Source organism: Polypterus senegalus, chromosome 6 (genome assembly GCF_016835505.1).
Source record: "Polypterus senegalus isolate Bchr_013 chromosome 6, ASM1683550v1, whole genome shotgun sequence".
Classification (NCBI taxonomy): Eukaryota; Metazoa; Chordata; class Cladistia; order Polypteriformes; family Polypteridae; genus Polypterus; species Polypterus senegalus.
Window position 1 is genome coordinate 11,660,553 of NC_053159.1, and position 23,188 is coordinate 11,683,740.

A 23,188-nucleotide genomic window follows, 5' to 3' on the forward strand; every position below is an offset into this window, starting at 1 on the left:
ACGGCCAGCTCTAGGAAGGGTTCTGGTCGTCCCAAACATCTTCCATTTAAGGATTATGGAGGCCACTTTGCTCATGGCAACCTTAAGTGCAGCAGAAATGTTTTTGTAACCTTGGCCAGATCTGTGCCTTGCCACAATTCTGTCTCTGAGCTCTTCAGGCAGTTCCTTTGACCTCATGATTCTCATTTGCTCTGACATGCATTGTGAGCTGTAAAGTCTTTATATAGACAGGTGTGTGGCTTTCTTAATCAAGTCCAATCAGTATAGTCAAACACAGCTGGACTCAAATGAAGGTGATCTCAAGGATGATCAGAAGAAATGGAAAGCACCGGAGTGAAATATATGAGTGTCACAGCAAAGGGTCTGAATACTTAGGACCATGTGATATTTCATTTTTTCTTTTTTAATAAATCTGCAACAATTTCAAAAATTATTTTTTTTGTATGGGGTGCTGTGTGTACATTAATGAGGGAAAAAATTAATTTAAATGATTTTAGCAAATGGCTGCAATATAACAAAGAGTGAAAAATTGAAGGGGGTCTGAATACTTTCCTTACCCACTGTATATTTTTTCGAATCTGATTGCGCATTTTAGATCGACTTGATGCGCATTACATTGAGCCCACGTGCTATTGTTCTCTCGCCTGCCTGCCTCAATAAGTCACCGTCGCTTCGCTCTTACTTTTTTACCGTTCATTTAATCATGGCTAGTCGCGAAAAAATTAGAAAATGGAAGGAGGATTATACTGAGTATGGCTTTACCAAAACAGTTATTGATGGAGAATAAAGTATCCATTATTCATAAAGCTTCAATTGGTGATCTGTTTTTCTGCGTTAACCTCATATTTTTTTATACTTCTTCTCAAACCAAGAGGGTGTGAAATCGGCCTCGTCCGTCACAAGGGGTACGAGGGTAAAATGAATCGGGAAGCGCTGCTCTAGAAGCTGCAGAAAATTATTTTTTTTCTGTATGCTGTCCAAGCTACTCTACAAAACTACAGAACTCCTCTGCAACCACTCATTCACATTTATAAAGCATGTGCTTTGGCTTAATATTGGATTATTTAATAAAGGATGGATTCAAATAAATGGTTTTGGTTTTCACCACTACATCACCATTCCCATTTGATACTTGGCAAATATGAGGCTTTTGAAATGATTTTAAATATTCAGACTTGTTTTAGAATAAGAATTCCAGCTCAAGAGAACTTTCAGAAGAAGTGTGATTTGTTTTATTCAATATATTGAACTTGAACTTTCCACAGTTGCCTAAAAACAAAAAGAAAATACTGTTAAGTCTGATGCAGTGATCCTCCATTTTCATTAACAGTCTAACACACTGGACGTATTTTGCGTTTTCATTAACTATTAGTATTTTACCTTTTACTGGTAGGTTAGTACACTTGAATGCACTATCACACAAGATACTAAGACGTTTTCTGATCAGAAGCATTAAGCTAAATATTTTGTCATCTGTCCAAACAGTTTGTAAAATCAGTGGCCGTACAGTTGTACTGTATTCTGCCTGTCTGACATCTGAATAAAAGATTTCACAGTTTTGAAGCAAGAATGCTTTGAACTGGGAGTACATTTTTGTGAAAATATGTATCTTTAACACATTTTTCTTTGTATTAGCGAAGTTTAATTGATATACAGTATGTTATATCACAGATATTGTCCTCTGAGTTTGTCAGTGAGAAGTGAGTTTTATGAAAAGGAAACTATATGCCAGATAAGCAGCTTTTGTCTGCTGGCTGATTCATGGAAGTGATTTAGAAATGTTAGCATTAGTGGTGCAGTGGTGGTAAATGGAGTGATTTTTTTTGTGGTTTCCGCTCGAATGAATAGGGTGCTTTGTGCAGAGGTTCTCAGACTTGTACTGTATTCCCACAGTGGAAGTTGAAAAGCTCTTATACACACAGTCTATTTTATTTTTCAATAGCAACTTTTTGTGATCATTTATAATGAGATCTTTTCACAAACCTGGCCTTTATGCAAGTGTTTATGTATTTTTTTCTTCTTTTTCTTTGGCACTTCAAGTACCATTAACATATCTAACAAATTGTGAAACTGTACAAGTCCTATTTCTTGGCTCTCCTCGATTTGAAGTACATCACAACATACCTAAAATAGCTGCTATTAATCAATTCTGCATTTTTTCCAAAAATAAGTTTTAGATGTTCACAAATGTGGGTTTGGCTTCTTGAACTAAATGTTGTATCATTAAAGGCGTGTGCCATTTGCTTTTTGTTCAAAGCCACCTGCTTACTTGGCACTGTGTCCAATGTAATTTTAAAATGCTTCTATTTTTCCTTTGTGTCATCCCCCATCAGAACCTATTGCCTATGGGGGAGGATGGAAAGTTTTAGATTCGTCAAAAATTTCGATCTCGGGTTTTCAATGGATCTTGACGTTTTAGGGTCCCACGAGACTGAAAACATTAATCTGTTTATGATGGGGTTGTGTGTGTCTGTGTGCCATAGTTACTTGAGGACAGTCAAGAGCTAAAACAGCTGGATGGAAAAATACCAAACTTGGAACTTAAGTCTGTTATGAGATGATGATGTGCTGATTAGCTTTTGAGCCAAATTGTGCAAGAGAAAAAGGCACTCGAGGGGAACCCTCAAATACTGTAGTTCTGCAATTAATTATTAATTCTTCTCATCTAGTGCTATTGTAATGAACTATATTATGATCAGAAAGATGAGCATCAGAGCGGTAAACAATTACTGAAATGTTATAGAGTAGTTCGGGTAACTTTGTTCCTAGGGCGCAAAGCCTACTGACACTCCTTCAGAATTTGATTTTTTTTTTTTTTGGTTTTTACATTTTTTATGCGATCATTTGATATTTATAGGTTTATTTTGTCCAGTTTTCTTTTTTACATTTTTTAAATACATTATATGATTTTATTTTTTTTTCAGACCGAACCACCATTAAATACACCTGAGAATAGAGAATATACAGCAGAAATCATGTTTGAGTCCTTTAATGTTCCTGGTCTGTATATTGCTGTTCAGGTAATTAAGATCCTTCCTCATTTTATTTCCTTCTTGTGGTGTTTAAAAATTTTAAGAAATGCATTATGATATGAATGCTTTGTTAACATGTCTGTATTATCTTTGTATTTTCTATATTATGTTTTTCATATTTTTTGTTGCAAGTTATCTTCACCAAGTGAAAGTAGCTTGAAGATTAAGAATTTATTCTTAAACATTTTTTTAGAAAAAAGAAGCAGATACTCACCACCCTGGTCCCCAAACTTCTTGCCTTGCCATAGTGGTGAAATACAACCATGCTTACAACAATTTTGGCAGGGAAAATTAATTTTAAAGGGCTTTATTCTAAATTCAAAAAGATATTAAAAATGCTTTCCTTGTTGTAATTGTGTATTGTTTTCTCGAATTACAGTATAACCATATACGCTTGCATGGCCCTGTAAATCAGTATTGTACAGTATAGAAACACTGCATGTCTCCGTCTCAGTATTTATTTATTTATGTATTTATTTATTATATTAGGCAGTCCTGGCCTTGGCTGCATCGTGGACATCAAGACAAGTTGGAGAGAGAACATTGACTGGAACAGTGATAGACAGTGGAGATGGTGTTACTCATGTCATCCCTGTTGTAAGTAGTTTAACGTTTAAAAATTTTAATAGTAATAATGGTACTAAAGGAATTAAAACCTTTTTGCATTAATTATTTAGGGGAGTATTTTATAACAAACATTAACATTTATGGCAGGTTAAAACAACGTAAATTTCTATAGATATTTAAATGTATTCTTCTAATTTGTCTTTTATGTTTAATTGCTTATTTGTTATTGATTGACTATCTTTGACTGTAATTGATACTTGTGGCCTATTTTAGATATGCAGCGAGATTTAATTTTGTGCGTTTTATTTGTTTTTTGTCAGGTAGTTTTGTAATCATTTCACCGAGTCTGTACTGTTTATTTTATTATTTTTTTTTGCTCTCATGTCAGACAAATGCATAACAATGAAACTGGCAGCTACTCAAACTCACTACATGCATACAATATGGAGGCAGTGCCTCAATGCTAACCAGTCATTGCAATTAACATGGCCAAGATTAGAAAATGGAAAGCACAAAAAGTGATGAGTTAGCACATCAAATATTCATTAGCCATAATCAGATAGAGGAAGCACATTTTATTTTGTGCATTTGGAGTTGCAGTGTTAAGTGGAATTAAAGCAGTGAATTAGAAACCCATAACTGTTTATGACTTCATGTAGTTTAAATTTCAGGAATTTCCAAAATTGCTGTTTTTTTCCATTCTTATAAGTAAGTTGTACAATCTCCATCTCTCTCTGTCTCTGAACAACCCAACCCAAATAACTTCTATCCCACCAACCCCATATCAGTTGTTCTAGACATACAATATGTTATATTTCTAATACTGCAGTATCAGTGCTCTGAACCATTCTTGTATCTGCTGCTTGTACAAAGTGACGTACCTCAAAAAACATGGCACAAAAATTTCATTTAGGGTGACTTGTTTAGAAGTGACAAAGCAGACAGGATTCATTCTATGGCGCTGTTGCTTTTATGTCATAATTCAAATACCAAACGATGTAAATGTGTTAATCTGTGGGTGTTAGAAATCACAAATACAGTGGGATGCAAAAGTTTGGGCAACCTTGTTAATAGTCATTATTTTCCTGTATAAATCGTTGGTTGTTATGATAAAAAATGTCAGTTAAATATATCATATAGGAGACACACACAGTGATATTTGAGAAGTGAAATGAAGTTTATTGGATTTACAGAAAGTGTGCAATAATTGTTCAAACAAAATCAGGCAGGTGCATAAATTTGGGCACCGTTGTCATTTTATTGATTCCAAAACTTTTAGAACTAATTATTGGAATTCCAATTGGCTGGTAAGCTCAGTGACCCCTGACCTACATACACAGGTGAATCCTATAATGAGAAAGAGTATTTAAGGGGGGTCAATTGTAAGTTTCCCTCCTCCTTTAATTTTCTCTGAAGAGTAGCAACATGGGGGTCACAAAACAACTCTCAAATGACCTGAAGACAAAGATTGTTCACCATCATGGTTTAGGGGAAGGATACAGAAAGCTGTCCCAGAGATTGAAGCTGTCTGTTTCCACAGTTAGGAACATATTGAGGAAATGGAAGACCACAGGCTCAGTTCAAGTTAAGGCTCGAAGTGGCAGACCAAGAAAGATTTCGGATAGACAGAAGCGACGAATGGTGAGAACAGTCAGAGTCAACCCACAGACCAGCACCAAAGACCTACAACATCATCTTGCAGCAGATGGAGTCACTGTGCATCGTTCAACCATTGGGCGCACTTTACACAAGGAGATGCTGTATGCGAGAGTGATGAAGAGGAAGCACAAACAGAGCCGCTTGAGGTCTGCTCAAGCACATTTGGACAAGCCAGCTTCATTTTGGAATAAGGTGCTGTGGACTGATGAAACTAAAATGGAGTTATGTGGGCATAACAAGGGGCGTTATGCATGGAGGAAAAAGAACACAGCATTCCAAGAAAAACACCTGCTACCTACAGTAAAATATGGTGGTGGTTCCATCATGCTGTGGGAATCTTGTCAAAGTTGAGGGACGCATGGATTCCACTCAGTATCAGCAGATTCTGGAGACCAATGTCCAGGAATCAGTGACAAAACTGAAGCTGCGCCGGGGCTGGATCTTTCAACAAGACAACGACCTGAAACACTGCTTAAAATCCACTAAGGCATTCATGCAGAGGAACAAGTACAACGTTCTGGAATGGCCATCTCAGTCCGCAGACATGAATATAATTGAAAATCTGTGGTGTGAGTTAAAGAGAGCTGTCCATGCTCAGAAGCAATCAAACCTGAATGAACTCGAGATGTTTTGTAAAGAGGAATGGTCCAAAATACCTTCAACCACAATCCAGACTCTCATTGGAACCTACAGGAAGCGTTTAGAGGCTGTAATTTCTGCAAAAGGCGGATCTACTAAATATTGATTTCATTTCTTTTTTGTGGTGCCCAAATTTATGCACCTGCCTGATTTTGTTTGAACAATTATTGCACACTTTCTGTAAATCCAATAAACTTCATTTCACTTCTCAAATATCACTGTGTGTGTCTCCTATATGATATATTTAACTGACATTTTGTATCGGAACAACCAACGATTTATACAGGAAAATAATGACTATTAACAAGGTTGCCCAAACTTTGGCATCCCACTGTATGTGCTTAAACTGCTGTTTAAGAATTCATCTTCAAGAACTTAAGAGTCACATCATTACCTGATGATGAAATGGATCATTTACCATGCCCTAATCTCATTTTTAGTTTAAAAGTAGTATTTCATAAACGCATATATCCTTGATGGCTCTCATTCTCATTTTGAGTAACCGCTGAGAGAGATGGTATTTCAAAAAGTTTTATGCTGAGCGTGTAACTGAGAACTCCTGTACCGTTTGAGATGACCAATAATGCAGAATTAGAGATTTTGTTTGAATGATGCTGATTAACAGAATTGCTTGATCATCATAATAGTCAATAGATTAATCCCATATAAGGTAAACTTAAATGTCCCATGGGTAATACTATGAACAATTGCCTTAATGAAAACATATCCATACTCTTAACAGTTAGTAATTACCCATGTATACAGAGTTGCCTTTGCTGTTTGAATCAGTACAACATCTAGTGTGTCCTTTACTGTTTAAATATTAAAGTTGAAATGACAAATGCTAAAAGATTTCTTCTTTACACAGAGAACGACGGACACTTGGAATAAGCTACCAAGTAGTGTGGTAGACAGCAAGACGTTAGGGACTTTCAAAACGCGACTTGATTTTTTTTTTGGAAGAAATAAGTGGATAGAACTGGCGAGCTTTGTTGGGCTGAATGGCCTGTTCTCAGCCAGGTTGTTCTAATATTCTCATTTATTGCAGCTTTCTAGTCAAGCAATAAATGGAGGCATCTTTCTGAAAAAAAACAATGTAAAGCCTTCTTGTCTGTGATGTCTAGGTCTACTGTGTATACCTTGATTTTTCATCTTAAGCTGATGTCACATTACATAACTTCTAGTCAAGACTTGCAAACTGCAGTTGCTGATCTCATTGCTGGACCATGTCAGTTGATATGACTGAAAATTTCTGGGCATGTCAAATTTAACAACGACTTTCCAGCACAGTCTTGCTTGCTCCTTTTTCTGGTAGCCAATGGCATGCTGGCTGACAGAGCTGGTGCTGTATGGCGAGTTCAGTCACAATATTGGCCCCTTTTTTCTTTTTTCCCCATTTTGTCATGGTATGTAAAACACGAGACACCAGACAAACAAGTTTCTCTTCAGTTTATGAAGTCTAAAACACCCAAGTACCTGATTCATTACTGTATGCATTGTACTTCCGGATGAGTATCCTTTGCTTGTCAGCCCCCATGCACACAGAGCTCACCACAACTGAAGACAAAATCGGACCGGTTTCATTTTGTCGTGGAGAGCAGTGGGCTAGTTGGAGTGTGTCACTGGGTATGTCAGACTGTGTGACTGACCATCATGGGAGGGCACTGCCAACTCACGGTAATTATGAAAATGAAAGTTACAACTGAAAATCACTGGAAAGCTTTTAGCTGCAATTATTTTTTTTAACTAGCGTTCCATTTTCTCCACATCTATAATAAAATATTAAAAACACAATTTGGACTGATGAGTGGATCACCTTACTTCATCTGAGCTGTATTTTGGGCATCTTTAATTGCATCTGACTGACATTTAATACCCATTGCTTCTCAATTATTGGAGTTCTACATACCTAACACTTTCTCTTTGCGTAACATTTTTGTATCGGCATTTCATCAGTTTAACTCTACAACCTGTGGCCGCTAGAGGCGCTGTTGCCCCGTTGAACCCACCAGACGGACGTCCCAGACACACGTGTAAAACGGCAAGAAGATTCTAATAATAATTTTCTTCAATAATAGTGTACAAAGCACCGCACTCTCCACAATTAACAATTCTCCAATCAATAATAGAAATACAATAAGCACTCCTCCACTCCCAGCAGCTCCGTCTTCTACTACCCAACTCCGGCTCAAACTGCTGGGGTTTCCCATAGTCCTTTTAAAGTCTCTGACCTGGAAGTATTCCGTCTCTGGGTCAAATGCCTTCTTCTGTTGTCCCAGAAGTACTGCAGGTTTCCATTCTCCTGACTCCTAAGTAACTTCCTAGTTAATGTCACCGTAATATCCCCCTGGCTCTTGGTGAGGTCCCCCTGGTGGCACCCACGGCACCCAACAAGGCTGAAGAACCGGACTCCATGTCCCATGCAGGGAAGCTGCCATCTAGCTTCCCGGGGGTATGTATTGTCCTTAAAAGACCACTGTATTCATTTGAGGGGCGTCCCGACCGGATTGAAATGCTGGCCATCCATCACAAACTCTACCTTGTATAACTAATGCTAGTTTGATGTGGTACGTGTCTTTCCTTTTCAGACATTTTCCAAAGTAAAAAAAAGATGTGCAAAAATGTTTTTGGAGTTATTCTCTTTGAATTGTAACTTTTAAAATGTTACTGAATGTATTTATTTTTGTATTAATTTTAATTTCTTCTTTCCTCACTTTTTCATAGGCAGAAGGTTACGTGATTGGCAGCTGCATAAAACACATTCCAATTGCTGGGCGTGATATCACGTATTTTACTCAGCAGCTTCTGAGAGAAAGAGAGATTGGAATTCCTCCTGAGCAGTCGCTTGAAACTGCCAAAGCAGTTAAGGTAAGTAAATCCATCAAAAGATAAATATTTTTCAACAAGATTAATCTGGTGTTGTGTTTTTCAGCTTTGTTAATGCAAACTGACCTCTGATTTTGTAAACGTGGGAACACAGTATGGTTTATCAAATTAAAGTGTCCTTTTTATCTTGAAGCCGTGGATACTTCTAGGATTCTGACAAGGGGACACAAGCTCATGTTTATGAAAGTTAATGAAGATTATATAAAAAAATTAAGGAACACGGCAGATATATTTAGATATCAACCGAAGTGTGTTCACATAATTTTGAAAAACAAATTATAGAAATAAAAAAAAAAAAAAGGCAAAGCTTTCTGGGCAGCTCCAGTTTATATAGCTCACTGAATGTAAATGAACTGGTAATATGTACTTGGGTCCTAATAAATGTATTAAAGCTTATTTTTTGTTTTTGTACTGTGGCATTATTGTGATATCTGTAATAAAATCCAGTTATACTACTGTGTTGTAGTGATGTGCATAGTATCAAGCTATCTGCACTCTACTGCCATACTTGAAATATTATAAGAAATGAATACAACTTCTGTGGTGCCAGCATGTGCTTTCTCTCCAAAGTTTAGCAACTAAAACCAGGCTTTGTTTAATTTTTAATGAAGTGCATAGTATCCTTGTTAGAGATTCTGTCATTGATTTGTCCTTTTCAGGTAAAGTGAATGTAAATTAAAGTACCATAACCTTATAGGAAAGTCTGGCTTAATATATTTTGTGATGTTATCCACACACTTTCTTTACTACATAGCAACAATTGTACATGCGTATTGTTGACTCAAGATTTATTACAATGTATTGTTTTTTTTTTTTTTTGTTAATAGGAGCGCTTCAGCTATGTTTGTCCAGATTTAGTAAAGGAGTTCAGCAAGTACGACACAGATGGTGCAAAATGGATCAAACAGTACACTGGCATTAATGCTATTAGCAAGAAAGAATTTACAATTGATGTAGGCTATGAAAGATTCCTAGGTCCTGAAATCTTCTTCCACCCAGAGGTAATTTTTAAGTCTACTTCAGCATGTCTTTACTTAGAGTAAATTTAAAACTACAAACTTAACATTTATTCATTTAGAGTTAGATGATGCGAACATTCAGAATGATTTATAGTTCACAAGTGTATGGTGCAGTTGTTTCCTTATTTCATCATTCAAGAGGCAAAGTATGCCACACATTCAGTGAAGGGACTTGAATGTTAGGATTTACAATGGTGTCCAATTAAAAGAGCTGCCAGTGAAAACAGCTACTGCCCAGCGTGCAGCAAATTTCTATTAAATCTTTTTTACCCTTTGTTTTTACTCTCTGATGAGTGTTCGTATTGACTGTAACCATCAGAATTCTGAAAAATGCTGTTTCATTCTTCAGTCATCCTTAATTAAAACAATTATTAGATTAACTAACAATTATATCATTTAACATTTAATATATTGTCTTTGCACAGTTTGCAAATCCTGATTTTACACAGCCCATCTCTGAGGTAGTAGATGAAGTTATTCAGAACTGCCCCATTGACGTAAGGCGCCCCCTTTACAAGGTGAGCATATTTTTGATGTTTTATGTATTTAATATGTACAAAGACAGATGGCTATTACTATGACAATAAGATTTTGTGATGCACTGAGTATTGTGTCTGTTACAGGTTATTTTGCAGTATGAATTGTTTCTTGAGTATTTATTACAGTTAAACTATAGAAATAGAAAAAGATGTATTTACAAGTAAATGTAACTATATGAGGCGGCACGGTGGTAGCACTGCTGCCTCGCAGTTAGGAGACCCGGGTTCGATTCCCGGGTCCTCCCTGCGTGGAGTTTGCATGTTCTCCCCATGTCTGCGTGGGATTCCTCCGGGTGGTCCGGTTTCCTCTCACAGTCCAAAGACATGCAGGTTAGGTGCATTGGTGATTCTAAATTGTCCCTAGTGTGTGCTTGGTGTGTGAGTGTATGTGCCCTGCAGTGGGCTGGCACCCTGCCCAGGGTTTGTTTCCTGCCTTGGATATAGGTTAGGATATAGCGGGTTGGATAGTGGATGGATGGATGTAACTATATGAGTTTATCAGATGTGGCCTAGACACATTTAATTGTTTTCCTAAATTTAGAGGCTGGGGTTCAAGATCTGGGTGCTCCCAGCATGGACTTTGAATGTTCTCCCATTTCCAAGTGGGTTTCCAAAAACATGCAGGTTAGGTGGATAGGCAATGCTAAACTGACCCTGGTGATTTGTGTCTGCGTCTGTTTATCTGTTCACCTGGTGATGGGGCTGTCCATATTGTCCAGCGTAGTATACTATAGGGGATAGGTTCCAGCTTCCTTGCAGCCCTGCTCTGAATAAATGGATTTAGAAAATGATCAATGGATGCATAGAAAACCACAAAGAAACAAATGCAAAATGAAGAAATATATAGAACAATTTAGTTCATAAGCAGGCAGTTACTTTATTTAAGTTTGCCCTTTTTGTATTGCTTTCAGTTAAAAAAAAAAATAAATAAATTCTGCTGTTCTGCAGAATTCTACTTGAGTTTCATTTCTGCGACTGATTTTCTACATGTTGAAGGCTTGCACTTTAACAGAGTAGATTGGAAAGTTTGATATTCATTTTTACAGCAGATGTGTATTTATTTATTTCTTTGTTTATTCACAGAACATTGTTTTATCTGGAGGATCAACAATGTTTAGGGATTTTGGACGCCGTTTACAAAGAGATTTAAAGAGAACAGTAGATGCCCGGCTGAAACTCAGTGAAGAGTTGAGTGGAGGAAAACTAAAGGTTAGTAACTGATAAATTTCGCTGATTTTTATTTATCCACATGCATTATCATGGCTACTGCTCCTTGAGTGCAGTAAAATACTGTACATTTTTACAGCAATTTTATCATCACTATAAAATATATTTTTAAAGTGCCCTTTAACATTTTCGTTTTTGCTGGTAATTTGTTTTTAATGTTATTGTTACAATTATTTTTACTGTTACTCGGGTAAACCTCTGTGTTGTTCTTATTACAGCAGTATATTTAAAATTTCTCATTAAACAGTTTTATTGTTCACACTAGTAAAATGCTTGCCATTAAGTTAATTTCGAAGCAGTGCTAAAGAGTAAGTTGTAGGGAAAGCATATTTTTTAAATTTGGCTTTCAGTATAAAGGTTTGAAAATGTGTCAAGTTATTGCTGCTGTATTTGTTAGTAAAACTTCATGAGTAGCCTTAAATAAGGGCAAGACTTTTGCTTGGCTTATGCTAATATTCATATCACACAGATGGCTAGCTATTTAATTTAATATTGTTTCTTTGTATCGGTATACTGCTGCTGGATTATGTGAATTTCCCCTTGGGATTAATAAAGTATCTATCTATCTATCTATCTATCTATCTATCTATCTATCTATCTATCTATCTATCTATCTATCTATCTATCTATCTATCTATCTATCTATCTATCTATCTATCTATCTATCTATCTATCTATCTATCTATCTATCTATCTATCTATTATATAGTGTCTTATCTATCTATTATATAGTGTCTTATCTATCTACTATATAGTGTCTTATCTATCTACTATATAGTGTCTTATCTATCTACTATATAGTGTCTTATCTATCCATCCATCCATCCATCCTTGGTGGAATGAGCCATTGGCGGAAGGGGCTAAAGGACGACACGTCATGGTGACCGTGGGCACCATTAATCATGATGACCTCTGATTTTTTGCCATCATCCTCTTTTTCTGCTGCTTCCTTTAATGAGTGCACAGCCTGTCCTGTAATGCAGCTTGGTTACTGAGATGTTTGATATCCTCTGTTCTGGTTTTAACTCTCTCAGCAGGCCTGCACAGTGTTAAACAGGATGTTTTTACTTGTTGTTGCATCTCCACCTTGGGAGGCGTGATGCTATGAATTTCACAGTTACAAAATATCTCTAAGGAAGGGATGTCTTGCGTAATTAAAGATTTTAATATTAAATTAATATTATAAAAGTTACAAGAACATTTGTGCAATTCCACTCTTTCAGCAGAAGGTGTTCAAGAAGAACTTGTCCCCTAAATATTACAAGAAAAACTTGAAAATAATGAAGTGCCTTAATAAAATATGCCTGATTTTTTTTTTTTTTCTTTACATCATCTCTCCTGAGTTGATCAATGAAGACAATTCATTTATTTAATGCCTGATTTTTGTTAAAAACAATATTATCTCTGTATTATAAAAAAAAATCTTGGAAGGTTGGAAGAGACACAGTGTGATTTTCTCACAGAGACATTTTCATGTCCTGCGAGACTTAAAGAATTCTAAAACGTTGGCGCGATACACATGCAGAGCAGGTTAGAGATAATGGAAGTACGAAAATTCAAAAGTCTCAAAAAAAAAAAGGATAGTAAAGATTGCATTAGTGCAAACAAAAGGAAATTATTACTTAGTGAAATAATGGAAATTCGGAAAGAGATCAAATATATTGTTTGGATTTAAACTTTAAGTTGGAGACTTGTAGATCGTCTGATTTGTATTGCCATCAGGGAAAAGTAGTGTTTCTTCCCAATGAAGATGCATAAACGTGAGAATTAAAGGATTTGTTGTTTGGTGAAAGTGAAATCCCGCAAGAAAAATCATTTCTCATTTGTGTGAATGCTATTCTCAGACACATTTCTTGTAGAGAAAAAAAAAAAAGATATTCACTCGCGGGCAGTTATACGTTCTGTTGGCACGATGTAATTCCAAACACAGAATCAAAATTCAATGCGATATTGATGAAAAGTTAAAAGTAAAAAGAGATCAAATATATGAACATAGGTGATATGACAAAACCGCGCTGCGTTAGATGCAGATCACGTGGCACGGCAACAGCAGCAAAGAGGAGGTAAAAAAAAAAACTATTTGTTACCCATTGTATGTTTAAGAGGGGGTTTCGGAGGAGCGACCGCATCTCCTTGGGGTGCGTTCAGCCCCGTTCTTGACAATGTGAGCTTTAGAGACAGGTTGGGGTTGGCGAGCGAAGTGAACAGGGGGCAAAGCCCCCTAGTTTTAATATAAACTGAAAATATATTCTAACTGGAAATCTGTGAAAAAGGCAAAACAATGAAAATTCAATAGCTGTGAAGCGGAAGAGTGGTTAGCAACCCAGCCTCTTCTGTTCAAATCCTGCCACCCAGTCACCATCTCTGTAGACATTCTCCCAATATATAGGAGGGAGAACTTCTGTTTTTTGATTTCTCTAGATGCTCAGGTTTTCCTCCCACACCCTAAACACATATTTGTTAGGTTTAATTGAGATTTTAAAATTGTCTGCTTGTGGTTGTATACTTGAGTGACACTGTGGTGGAGTTAACTTGAACTTTATTGCCAGACAGTGTAGTTATTAGGAATTTTGCTTGCTGTTACAGCCATACACATTACAAAGCAAGACAAGTACTGTTAACATTATAACATAAAATACATGACACCATCAGAACACTATGTGCAGTAACAGTGAATAATGATACATTATACAAAGCACAAATATGTGAAACAATTTAACAATGTGGAATGGCGCTCAGGGGAGTCTTTTTAGAATAGACGTTTAGGTTTGACGGGATAGGTTCGAGTTCAGCAAAAGACAGAGATGAATTAAAGACTGTGTTTAACCATAGTGAGTACATTATTTTAGATCATATGTTTAGTAACCACTCAGGTTTCCTTGATGGTTATAACTGAAAGAGATGGTTACCCAGGTGAGTGTAGCCTCTGATCATATGATTGGCATGTTTCTTGACCCGTGATATTTACAGGTACCCAGCAAAGTCCAGTTTCAGACAAACTATCTTTTCTGCTCTCCAAATGACATGCTGCAGTTTGTTTTGAGTGAGCAGACATATTGCCATACTAGACTGTTATGGAGAAAGTGAGGATACTTTCAATAAAAGCAATGTGAACCTCTATAAAACGAGCACTGATTGGAGCAGTTAAATGTTTTAAGCAGACAGAGCGAAAACATGTGCTGCTCGGCTTTTTTTTTTATTCTTCTTCCTTTGTAACATAAGTTATGTTTCAATGTCTTTCTAGGTTTGGGTCTAGCTTTGAGAATATTAAGGTATTTTGTTATTATAATAAAACAGATCAGTAGTATTGTACACAATGTTTTCATATTACCAAAGGTTTAAGAATATCCCATAAGTTAAAGTAGGCTATAATCTTTGCATTTAGGAGAAGCAACAAATAGCAAAGCTGTTATTTTGGACAGAGGCGTTTATCATGGCTCTTCCTTCAAAATGATTTGCCACCCAAGGGCACCACTAAACAGTGGAGCACTGCTTCAAGAAGTTACATATTATAAAATTATGTGTATTGTATAACTATAGTGTGGTAAAATCCACAGTGAAAAAATCTGAAGTGGTATACCCTAGACTTTCTCGTATAATCAGATATGGGGATGGATATTTGAGAAGCAAACCACGAGATAATGATTTGATTTTTATGTTATGTACATTAAAGAACCATCAACATCAAATCAAATTAATAATATATTGAACAATTACAATAAAAGTCAAATTTAATAAATCGGACTCTGCAGCTGCATAAATAAAAAAAAAAAATTCAATGTGTTAAGCGGGTTAAGTACCACTTCCGGTTAATGTAAATCACCCAAAAGTTGAAAGAAAGCTGTTTTGTACCTAATACTTGTATGCAAAATTTGGTTCACCTAAGTGAAAGCATACTCAAGTTATCATGTTTACACACAGACATTATTCCAAAAACGGTATTTTCGGCCTCAGGGAGGTCTGAAACGTCTAGATTCATCAAAATCTTGAAATGAAATTTGTGGAGGATTCCAATGCTTTCCCTATACTTCATATATGAGAAAGTCAGGAAGGTCTAAAACATCATGATTCATCAAGATCTCAACATCAAATCTTTGGAGAAGTCTAATACTTTCCATATGCTTCATATATGAGAAAGTAAAAAATGCCATTTTTATGACTAGCATTAATGGAGAGTGTAACCCTGTGATATCTCAAAAAATCTAGACAAGACTCTGTCTCCAGATTCTACTTCTGGCTCTGTGTTTCTCATCCTTTCTGGGGTGTTAATCCATTTTTTTTCCCCATTTCAAGTGTCTTTGTGACCCACTGATGCCCCCTTGGTGAATCGAGTATAATCATCAAGCCTGACTTTTGAACAGTATCGTCAGAGCTGGGCCTTGTATAGATAGATAGATACTTTATTAATCCCAAGGGGAAATTGAGTGTGATCCAGAGATCGCTTCAAGCACAAGCCACTACCATTATAAACGATAGGTCACAACCCAGTGTTTCAGAACTATTGGTCTATCTGACACTTCTCACAGGCCTGTAAAGATACATATTTTAAAAATGGGAAACCATACAGCACATCGCAACTGGAGGAAATCGATGTGAACACGTTCAGTTTTCTCAAATAATGCACCGAGTCTTAAACTTAGGATGGAACTGTTGTGCTGCTGCCTATTTCACCACCATTGTCTGTCTGTTTAGGTGTGGATTTTACAAACTTTATACTTTGAATGTATTTAACCTTTGTTGAAATGTTCTTAATGCTTTTTGTTAATTTTTTTTGTACAGCCAAAACCAATTGATGTGCAGGTCATTACACATCACATGCAGAGATATGCAGTCTGGTTTGGAGGATCTATGCTAGCATCAACTGTAAGTTGTAAACTCTTGTTTTTTCTTTGAAAGCTTTAAAATGGAATAACAACACTAATTAGCATTTTGTTACTCTGATTGTTATTAATATCTAACATTTTTTTTTCTAACACTTTATTCTACATTTCCATTATAAGAAGCTGTTAAAAATCTGTCTGTTATAAAACATACATTGCCTAAAAAATATTCAACCTCTTGGCATTTTCTTTTTATACAACACTGAGTCACAGTGGGTTTAATTTGATTGAGGCAGGCAGTGTGGCACAGAGGTTAAGGCTTTGGACTTCAGACCCTGAGGTTCTTGGTTCAAATCCTGCCACTGACACTCTGAGTCCCTGAGCAAGTCAACTTCATCCACCTGTGCGCCAAATGGAAAAAAAAAAAAAAAAAAAAAAAAAAAAAAAGAGAAATGTAACCAATTGTATCTCAAATGCTGTAAGTTGCTTTGGATAAAGACGTCAGCCAAATTGTAGCCATGTTTACCCAAAATTTCCAAAGTTCTGCAGCTTTAGTTTGCTTCATGGGATTCTGGCAATAGCTTGACATGTTGAAATGATTCCACAGACAAAATATCTTCGTTTTTAAAAGCTTTAGTGAAAACTCAAGGTAAAATTGATATAGCAAATAAAAAATAAAGTTTTCATGTAAGAAAGGCTCTGCTTAACACTTTTATATATCTTGTTTCATTCTTTAAGTCCACTCATACAGTGGTACCATTTGTAAATGGTCAGATACTGTAACTGTATGTCTGTCCCATTTACGTCCTGCCAGTGGGTCTTTCAGTGAGCCAATTCCAAACACACACTGATTTAATTAACACCCTGTATTATAGCTAAGAAGGTTCTCTCTCATGTTAACTTACAGGGCAGAAAAGGTTTTACCATAATCTATAGCTATGAAAGAAAACTGTGTTCTATTTTGCTTAAGCAAACACTAATATGGTGGCCTAAACTACACAATGAAAACCAAAGAACACTCTTATGTAAATTATGAAAAGCTCAAGTCATGGGATGGAGACAAGATAATATCAAAGTCACTGAATATCCCTCAGGAGTCCAGTTAAATCATTTAGAAATATTGTAGAAAGAATATGGCACAGTTGTAAATCTGCCTAGAGTAGGCCGTTTACCGAAACTGAGTGGTTGTACAAGATTTAGACAAATGGGAAAGGCCAACAACAGACCTATGAGAACTCTAAAGGAGTTTCAAGCTTCTGTGACTGTAGAGTACCTGTGTAGACAACAACTATTGCCCAGGTGGTTCACATGTTGCAGCTTTATGGGAGAGTAGCAAAGAGAAAAAACATGTGACATATCGATTAGAGTTTGCCAGAAGGTATATATGGGAGACTTGAGGCGCTTTTCCACTGCATAGTACGGCACGACACGGTTCAGTTCAGCTCACTTTTGGGGGGTTTTCCACTGGGAACAGTACCTGGTACCTGGTCCTTTTTTTAGTACCACCTCAGCCGAGGTTCCAAGCGCCGAACTGTTACCAAAACGTGACGTGTAAACTCTGCTGGTCACTGATTGGCCGGAGAGAATCATCATTACTGCGTCACTGAACTTGCAACACGAGACACAACAGACCCGCTAGATTTTTAGCACAGCCAGCGAAGGTTCAGACGCACCATTTTGTTTTAACCAAAAATGGCTGTTTCGTGGTCTATTGAGGAAGTACAGACGTTCCTTTCATTCGTAGCCGAGGAGCGGATCCAGCGAGAGCTGGATGGGGCGACGCGGAATGAAAAAGTTTTTCAGGAGGTCGCTAAGCTCTTGGGCGCACATGGCTACCATCGGACTTACAAACAGTGTAGGGACAAGTTAAAAAAAAATGAAGAGCGAGCAGTTGAGGCGGCGCAACTATAACGACACGTGGATAATCCCGCCCACTCTAAAGCGGTACTAAACTGCAGTCGAAACGCAAACCGAGCCGAACCAAGGTGAGCTGTACTGAACCGTGCTGTGCTGTACTATGCAGAGGAAAAGCACCATTGGAAGTCAATTGGAAGAAGGTTCTATGGTCTGATGCAACTAAAGTTGAGGTTTATAGACATTAGATTAAATGCTGTATTTGGTATAAGCTAAATAGTGCATAATATCAAAAACACCATCCCTACCATATAGCACGGGGGTGGCAGCTTCCTGCTGTAGGGCAGGGGTCTTCAATCACAGTCCTGGTGGGCCGCAGTGGCTGCAGGTTTTTGTTCTAACCCAGTTCCTTAATTAGAAAGCCATTCTTGTCAATAATTTAATTTCATGGCTTGTTAGTGCTTTAACTCTGCTATGTCAGGCCATTCTCACTTCCTAGATTTTCATCCCCATCCTAAGGATATCATCCAAATGATTTGAAGGCTAAAATGGAGGAGGAATTCTCAGTCCTTCACTTTTTTCTCTTTACTTTCCTTCCAAGTATTTAATTAAACCCAATAGTGCATGATAAATACACACAGGTGAAAATGGAGAATTGCTGGTCTCTTTTGTCATTTGCTTGTTATTGCTAATTAGGAGCAATTAAAAACCAAGACTACACCTGTTTAAGACTGAAATGAGCAATAAGGGTTTAAAATCTTAACAAGCGAGACAACTAAAATGAAGTGTTACTTGAGCAATAAGTGCTTCTTATTAAGCAACTGGGTTGGAGCAAAAACCTGCAGCCACTGCAGCTCTCCAGGACCGTGATTGAGGACCCCTGCTGTAGGGGATGATTGTCTACAGCAGACCTTGGAAGGCTTGAAGGTAAAATGAATGCAGCAAAATATGGGAAAATCCTAGAGGTAAATCTGATGCAGTCTGCAACCAGCCTGCACCTTGGAAGACAATGTGTGTTTTTAGCAGGGCAATAACCCCAAGCATAAAACCAAACCAAAGCTACACAGGGATGGCTTCAGAACTACAAGAGAATGATGTGTAGTGGCAGAGTCAAAATCTCGGTGCGAATTTGTGGCTGGACTTGAAGATGGCCGTTCACTCGCAATCAACATGCAAACTGACAAAGTTTAGGTAGCTTTGCAAGAAGGACAGAGAAAAATGTCAGTGTCTGAACGTGTAAAGCTGATAAGAAAAGAAAGAGACCTGAGCACAGAGACTTGAGGCTGTCATGGATGTATCTACTAAATACCGACTTAAATGGGGTTAACACTCATGCAATTAGTACTTTTATGTTTTACAGTATGTTTATAATTAATTCCAGGCCTCTTCGCAAAGGCATTTTTTCATTCAGATGTTAAGTCTTTTCTGTTGTTCAGTGTCATAAAACCTAAATTCAAATCCACTGTGATTCATTGTTGTATAATAATAAAATGTGAAAGCTTCCAAGGGTGAATACATTTCATAAAAACTGTTAAATGACTTTTTAGCAAAATGTAAAACAATGAAAAATGATGATAACATTTTTAAAGAGCTTTATTATTTTTCCTGATAATGTATTATTGTTAATAATATGATTTAGAAATTGTTAGCTCATTTGTAATAGACCAGATATTTTTTGGGTACTTCTACGTGAGGCACATTAACTGCATTGTGAGGAAGCGTCAGTTATGGCACTACAGGCATGTGGCACGATTCCCCGAGGGTGATCCAGCTCATAGGATCCTTACTGTTGAGGACCCGAGTGGCTGAACTAGAACAAAAGGATGCCCACTTAACACCTGGCTGCAGCAGACAGAGGGTCATTTCCAGAGGGTGGGACTGGACCACCGCGTGTCTGCCTGGAGAATTGCCAACCAGGATCCCAAGCTGCTTCATCGTGTGGTGGGTGCAGCATCGTTCTGTACCTAACCTAACCTGACCTGACCTGACCTTGTGCATTATGGGAAAACTTGGGGTTTGGTGGCAGGACTGGCACTCCAACCACCACACCTCACAATGTTCCAGTGCAGTGCTAAAGCTTCACCCGCTACACTTGGGTCCCAATCCAGGTGGAAATTTGGGTGGTGGGATGCGGCAATGTGTTATCAGTGCATGCTCCCAACCCTGTGGTGTAATATATTACATGAGTACCAAAGAGGTCTACTTTAGAGAAGCTCTACTTTCTCCTTAACATGTCTCGAAGTCTGAAAATTATGTTTGTGGTACAATTAGCAGATTTGGTTTATTTTACACCATTGAGTTTTGTTATACATTTTGTGACCACAATGCACTTATTCTTTTCTTGTTTGTAAGACAGCAGCAGACGGCAATATTACCTTTGTATCTCTGTGAAACAAATACTAGCCAGTAAAATTTTTTTTTTTTTATGAGACAACTCATAATGTAATTTCTCTCAATTAGTAAAAATCTAATTTTCTTACTGTGTCTAATCGTTCTGATGAAGTAGATCCAGCAGCATTCTTTGAGCTTAAGGGAGAATCACGTAGTCGAGGACACCTAGTGGAGATTAAGGGGAAGTGCATTTCAAACTGAAGCCAGGAAACACTAGAACAAACTATATTAAACTAACAAACTATCGAGACATGGAGTTGAAGCAGAAACCTTGACAACCTTTAATTTGAATCTAGATGAGATAGCAGGATAGCTTAGCTATTAGCTAAACAAACGAGCTTGATGGACTAAATCAGGGGTGTCGAACTCCAGCCCTGGAGGGCCGCAGTGGCAACAGGTTTTGATTCTAACCCTTTTCGTAATAAATGACCAGTTTTAACTGATAATTCTTTTCTTTAGCCCTTTTTTTAAGGCTTCAGTCCCCTGAATCGATTCTTTTCTTCATTAAATGACAACCAAACAGGTATTGAGACATGAAACGAGCTAACAGTTGACCAGTTAAACTGGGGATTCAAACTCCAACCAATTTCACTCAAACCAGTTTCTTAATGAGATGCCGATTCTTGCTGTTAATTAAACCCGTCATTTCATTCCATAGCTTGTTGCTGCTTTCATTCTGCCACAGCAGACATTTCCAGAACTGTTGATTTTCTGTTTTACTGAGACTTTCACCTTTCTTTATTTTCAGCTATTGTGTGATGGGCACAGGTTAGCTGTGTCATGTGGCGGCTTGTTTTGTGTCTCATTATTGTTTGGCTGCTAATTAAGGAAAAAGAAACAACTAAGGGGTCTGAGTCATGTCAATTAAAACAAAGGCAAAAGAAGTTTATTAGCAACAAAAACTGATCATTAGCAAAGGAGATGGTTAGAATGAAAACCTGCGCCCACTGCGGCCCTCCAGGACCGGAGTTCGACACCCCTGGAGTAAATAGTCTTCTCTCAATTGTCATATTTCTTACGTTCTTATTTTATAATATTTGGTTTTTCTTTCCTTTTCTTAGCCCGAGTTCTACCAAGTATGCCACACCAAAAAAGATTATGAAGAAATTGGACCCAGCATCTGTCGCCACAACCCTGTGTTTGGAGTGATGTCATAAATGACCTCAGTAACCTCAGGGCTGACTCTGGGAGGGAGATGTGCTTTGACTGGCTGTTTTTTTTTTTTTTTTTTTTGTCTGGATGGCTTCCATTTTGGATATTAAAAAGGAAAACAAAAAATAATTACTGGTTTAAAAAGACCAAATTCAATCAGGCTGGAAAATATAGTAAACATGTCTTCAAAAATGAACGAAATAGCAAGCCAAATTAATTTCAGTTAAATTTTCGTATATGCTAAGCATTGTGAAAATTTTTTGTTATGAACTTCCGTAATGGTTTTAGAACTTTAAATGTGCCCTTTTTGTATGTGGATGAGTTATTCAGGATTTTTTGACAGGATTTGAATACAGTACCTTTAAAACATCAGTTCTCTTATACTTGAATTGAACTCTTTTACCTGTACAAGGCAAAGAGTGTGTTTCTATTTCATACAAGTTTTTATACATAAACCTTACAGGTGAGATTTAAAAAGTCGTCAAAAGATTATAACAATCAAAACAATGAAATTAGCAGTTCCCCATATGAAATGATGTGACATGTATACATTTCTTCATACAATTATGTGACAATAATTTTTTTTTTTTTTTGTTGATTGCGTGACCAATTCCATTTCCCAGTCGTATGAATGGTTGCTAGGAAGTGCTTTGGGAACAAACCTTTCTTCATTTTTGAATTTTTTTTTTGTTTTGTTTTTCTCCAAACTAATGCCTGCTAGTGCTTTCTAAATATTTCATGCCTTTCATTTCTTTTTTGCAGAAAAAAAAAAAACACAAAACAAACTCAAGACTGTTGGACCAGTATTCTAGCCTAAAGCCTTGTTTTTTGTTTCAAACCAAATAATCCAGTGATAAAAATTGGTGTACAAAATGCCTAGATACATTCCAATAAAGGCACAAAATCATTTCTAAATTGTGTGTAGTCTGCCCGTTCTTTTCGGAATACAAATGATATTGATTTAGTGTAGTGTGCATACGTTAAATGTTAATTGCCATGAAAGTGCATAGTTTAGGTTAATTGGTGTAAATATTGTTTCATCACTTTTTACAGGTTTTATATGATTGACTGCTGACCGTTGGAAAACTGGAGCTTTGCCTTACTCCTCAGTAGGGCTGTTAGATCGAACGTCACTGTTTGAATATAGGTCATATTTATTTTTAAAGGGCTCTTATTCAAAGGCAAAAGCTGGCATTCGATTATAAAAGAACAGTTTTTGTTTGACCCGCGCAAATGTTGGCATCTAGTTACCAGATGCGTATCTGTATTTCACAGATTTGTTTTTATCATGGGAGGCACGGTGGCGCAGTGGTAGCGCTGCTGCCTCGCAGTAAGGAGACCCGGGTTCGCTTCCCTGGTCCTCCCTGCGTGGAGTTTGCATGTTCTCCCCGTGTCTGCGTGAG

The 23,188-nt window shown here is 37.2% G+C and overlaps 1 protein-coding gene across 1 annotated transcript in view; it reads left to right on the plus strand.

Moving 5' to 3' along the window:
* The window catches only part of LOC120530790 (actin-related protein 3-B), a 53,752-nt gene extending 31,052 nt beyond the window's left edge, over positions 1-22,700 (plus strand). The window contains exons 5-12 of the mRNA XM_039755399.1: positions 2,925-3,020; positions 3,522-3,629; positions 8,622-8,765; positions 9,611-9,784; positions 10,228-10,320; positions 11,425-11,550; positions 16,348-16,431; positions 21,695-22,700. Coding sequence (XP_039611333.1) covers positions 2,925-3,020; positions 3,522-3,629; positions 8,622-8,765; positions 9,611-9,784; positions 10,228-10,320; positions 11,425-11,550; positions 16,348-16,431; positions 21,695-21,790 — 921 coding nt within the window. The 3' untranslated portion in view covers positions 21,791-22,700. The remainder of the gene's footprint in view (positions 1-2,924; positions 3,021-3,521; positions 3,630-8,621; positions 8,766-9,610; positions 9,785-10,227; positions 10,321-11,424; positions 11,551-16,347; positions 16,432-21,694) is intronic.
* Positions 22,701-23,188: the final 488 nt, after the last annotated feature.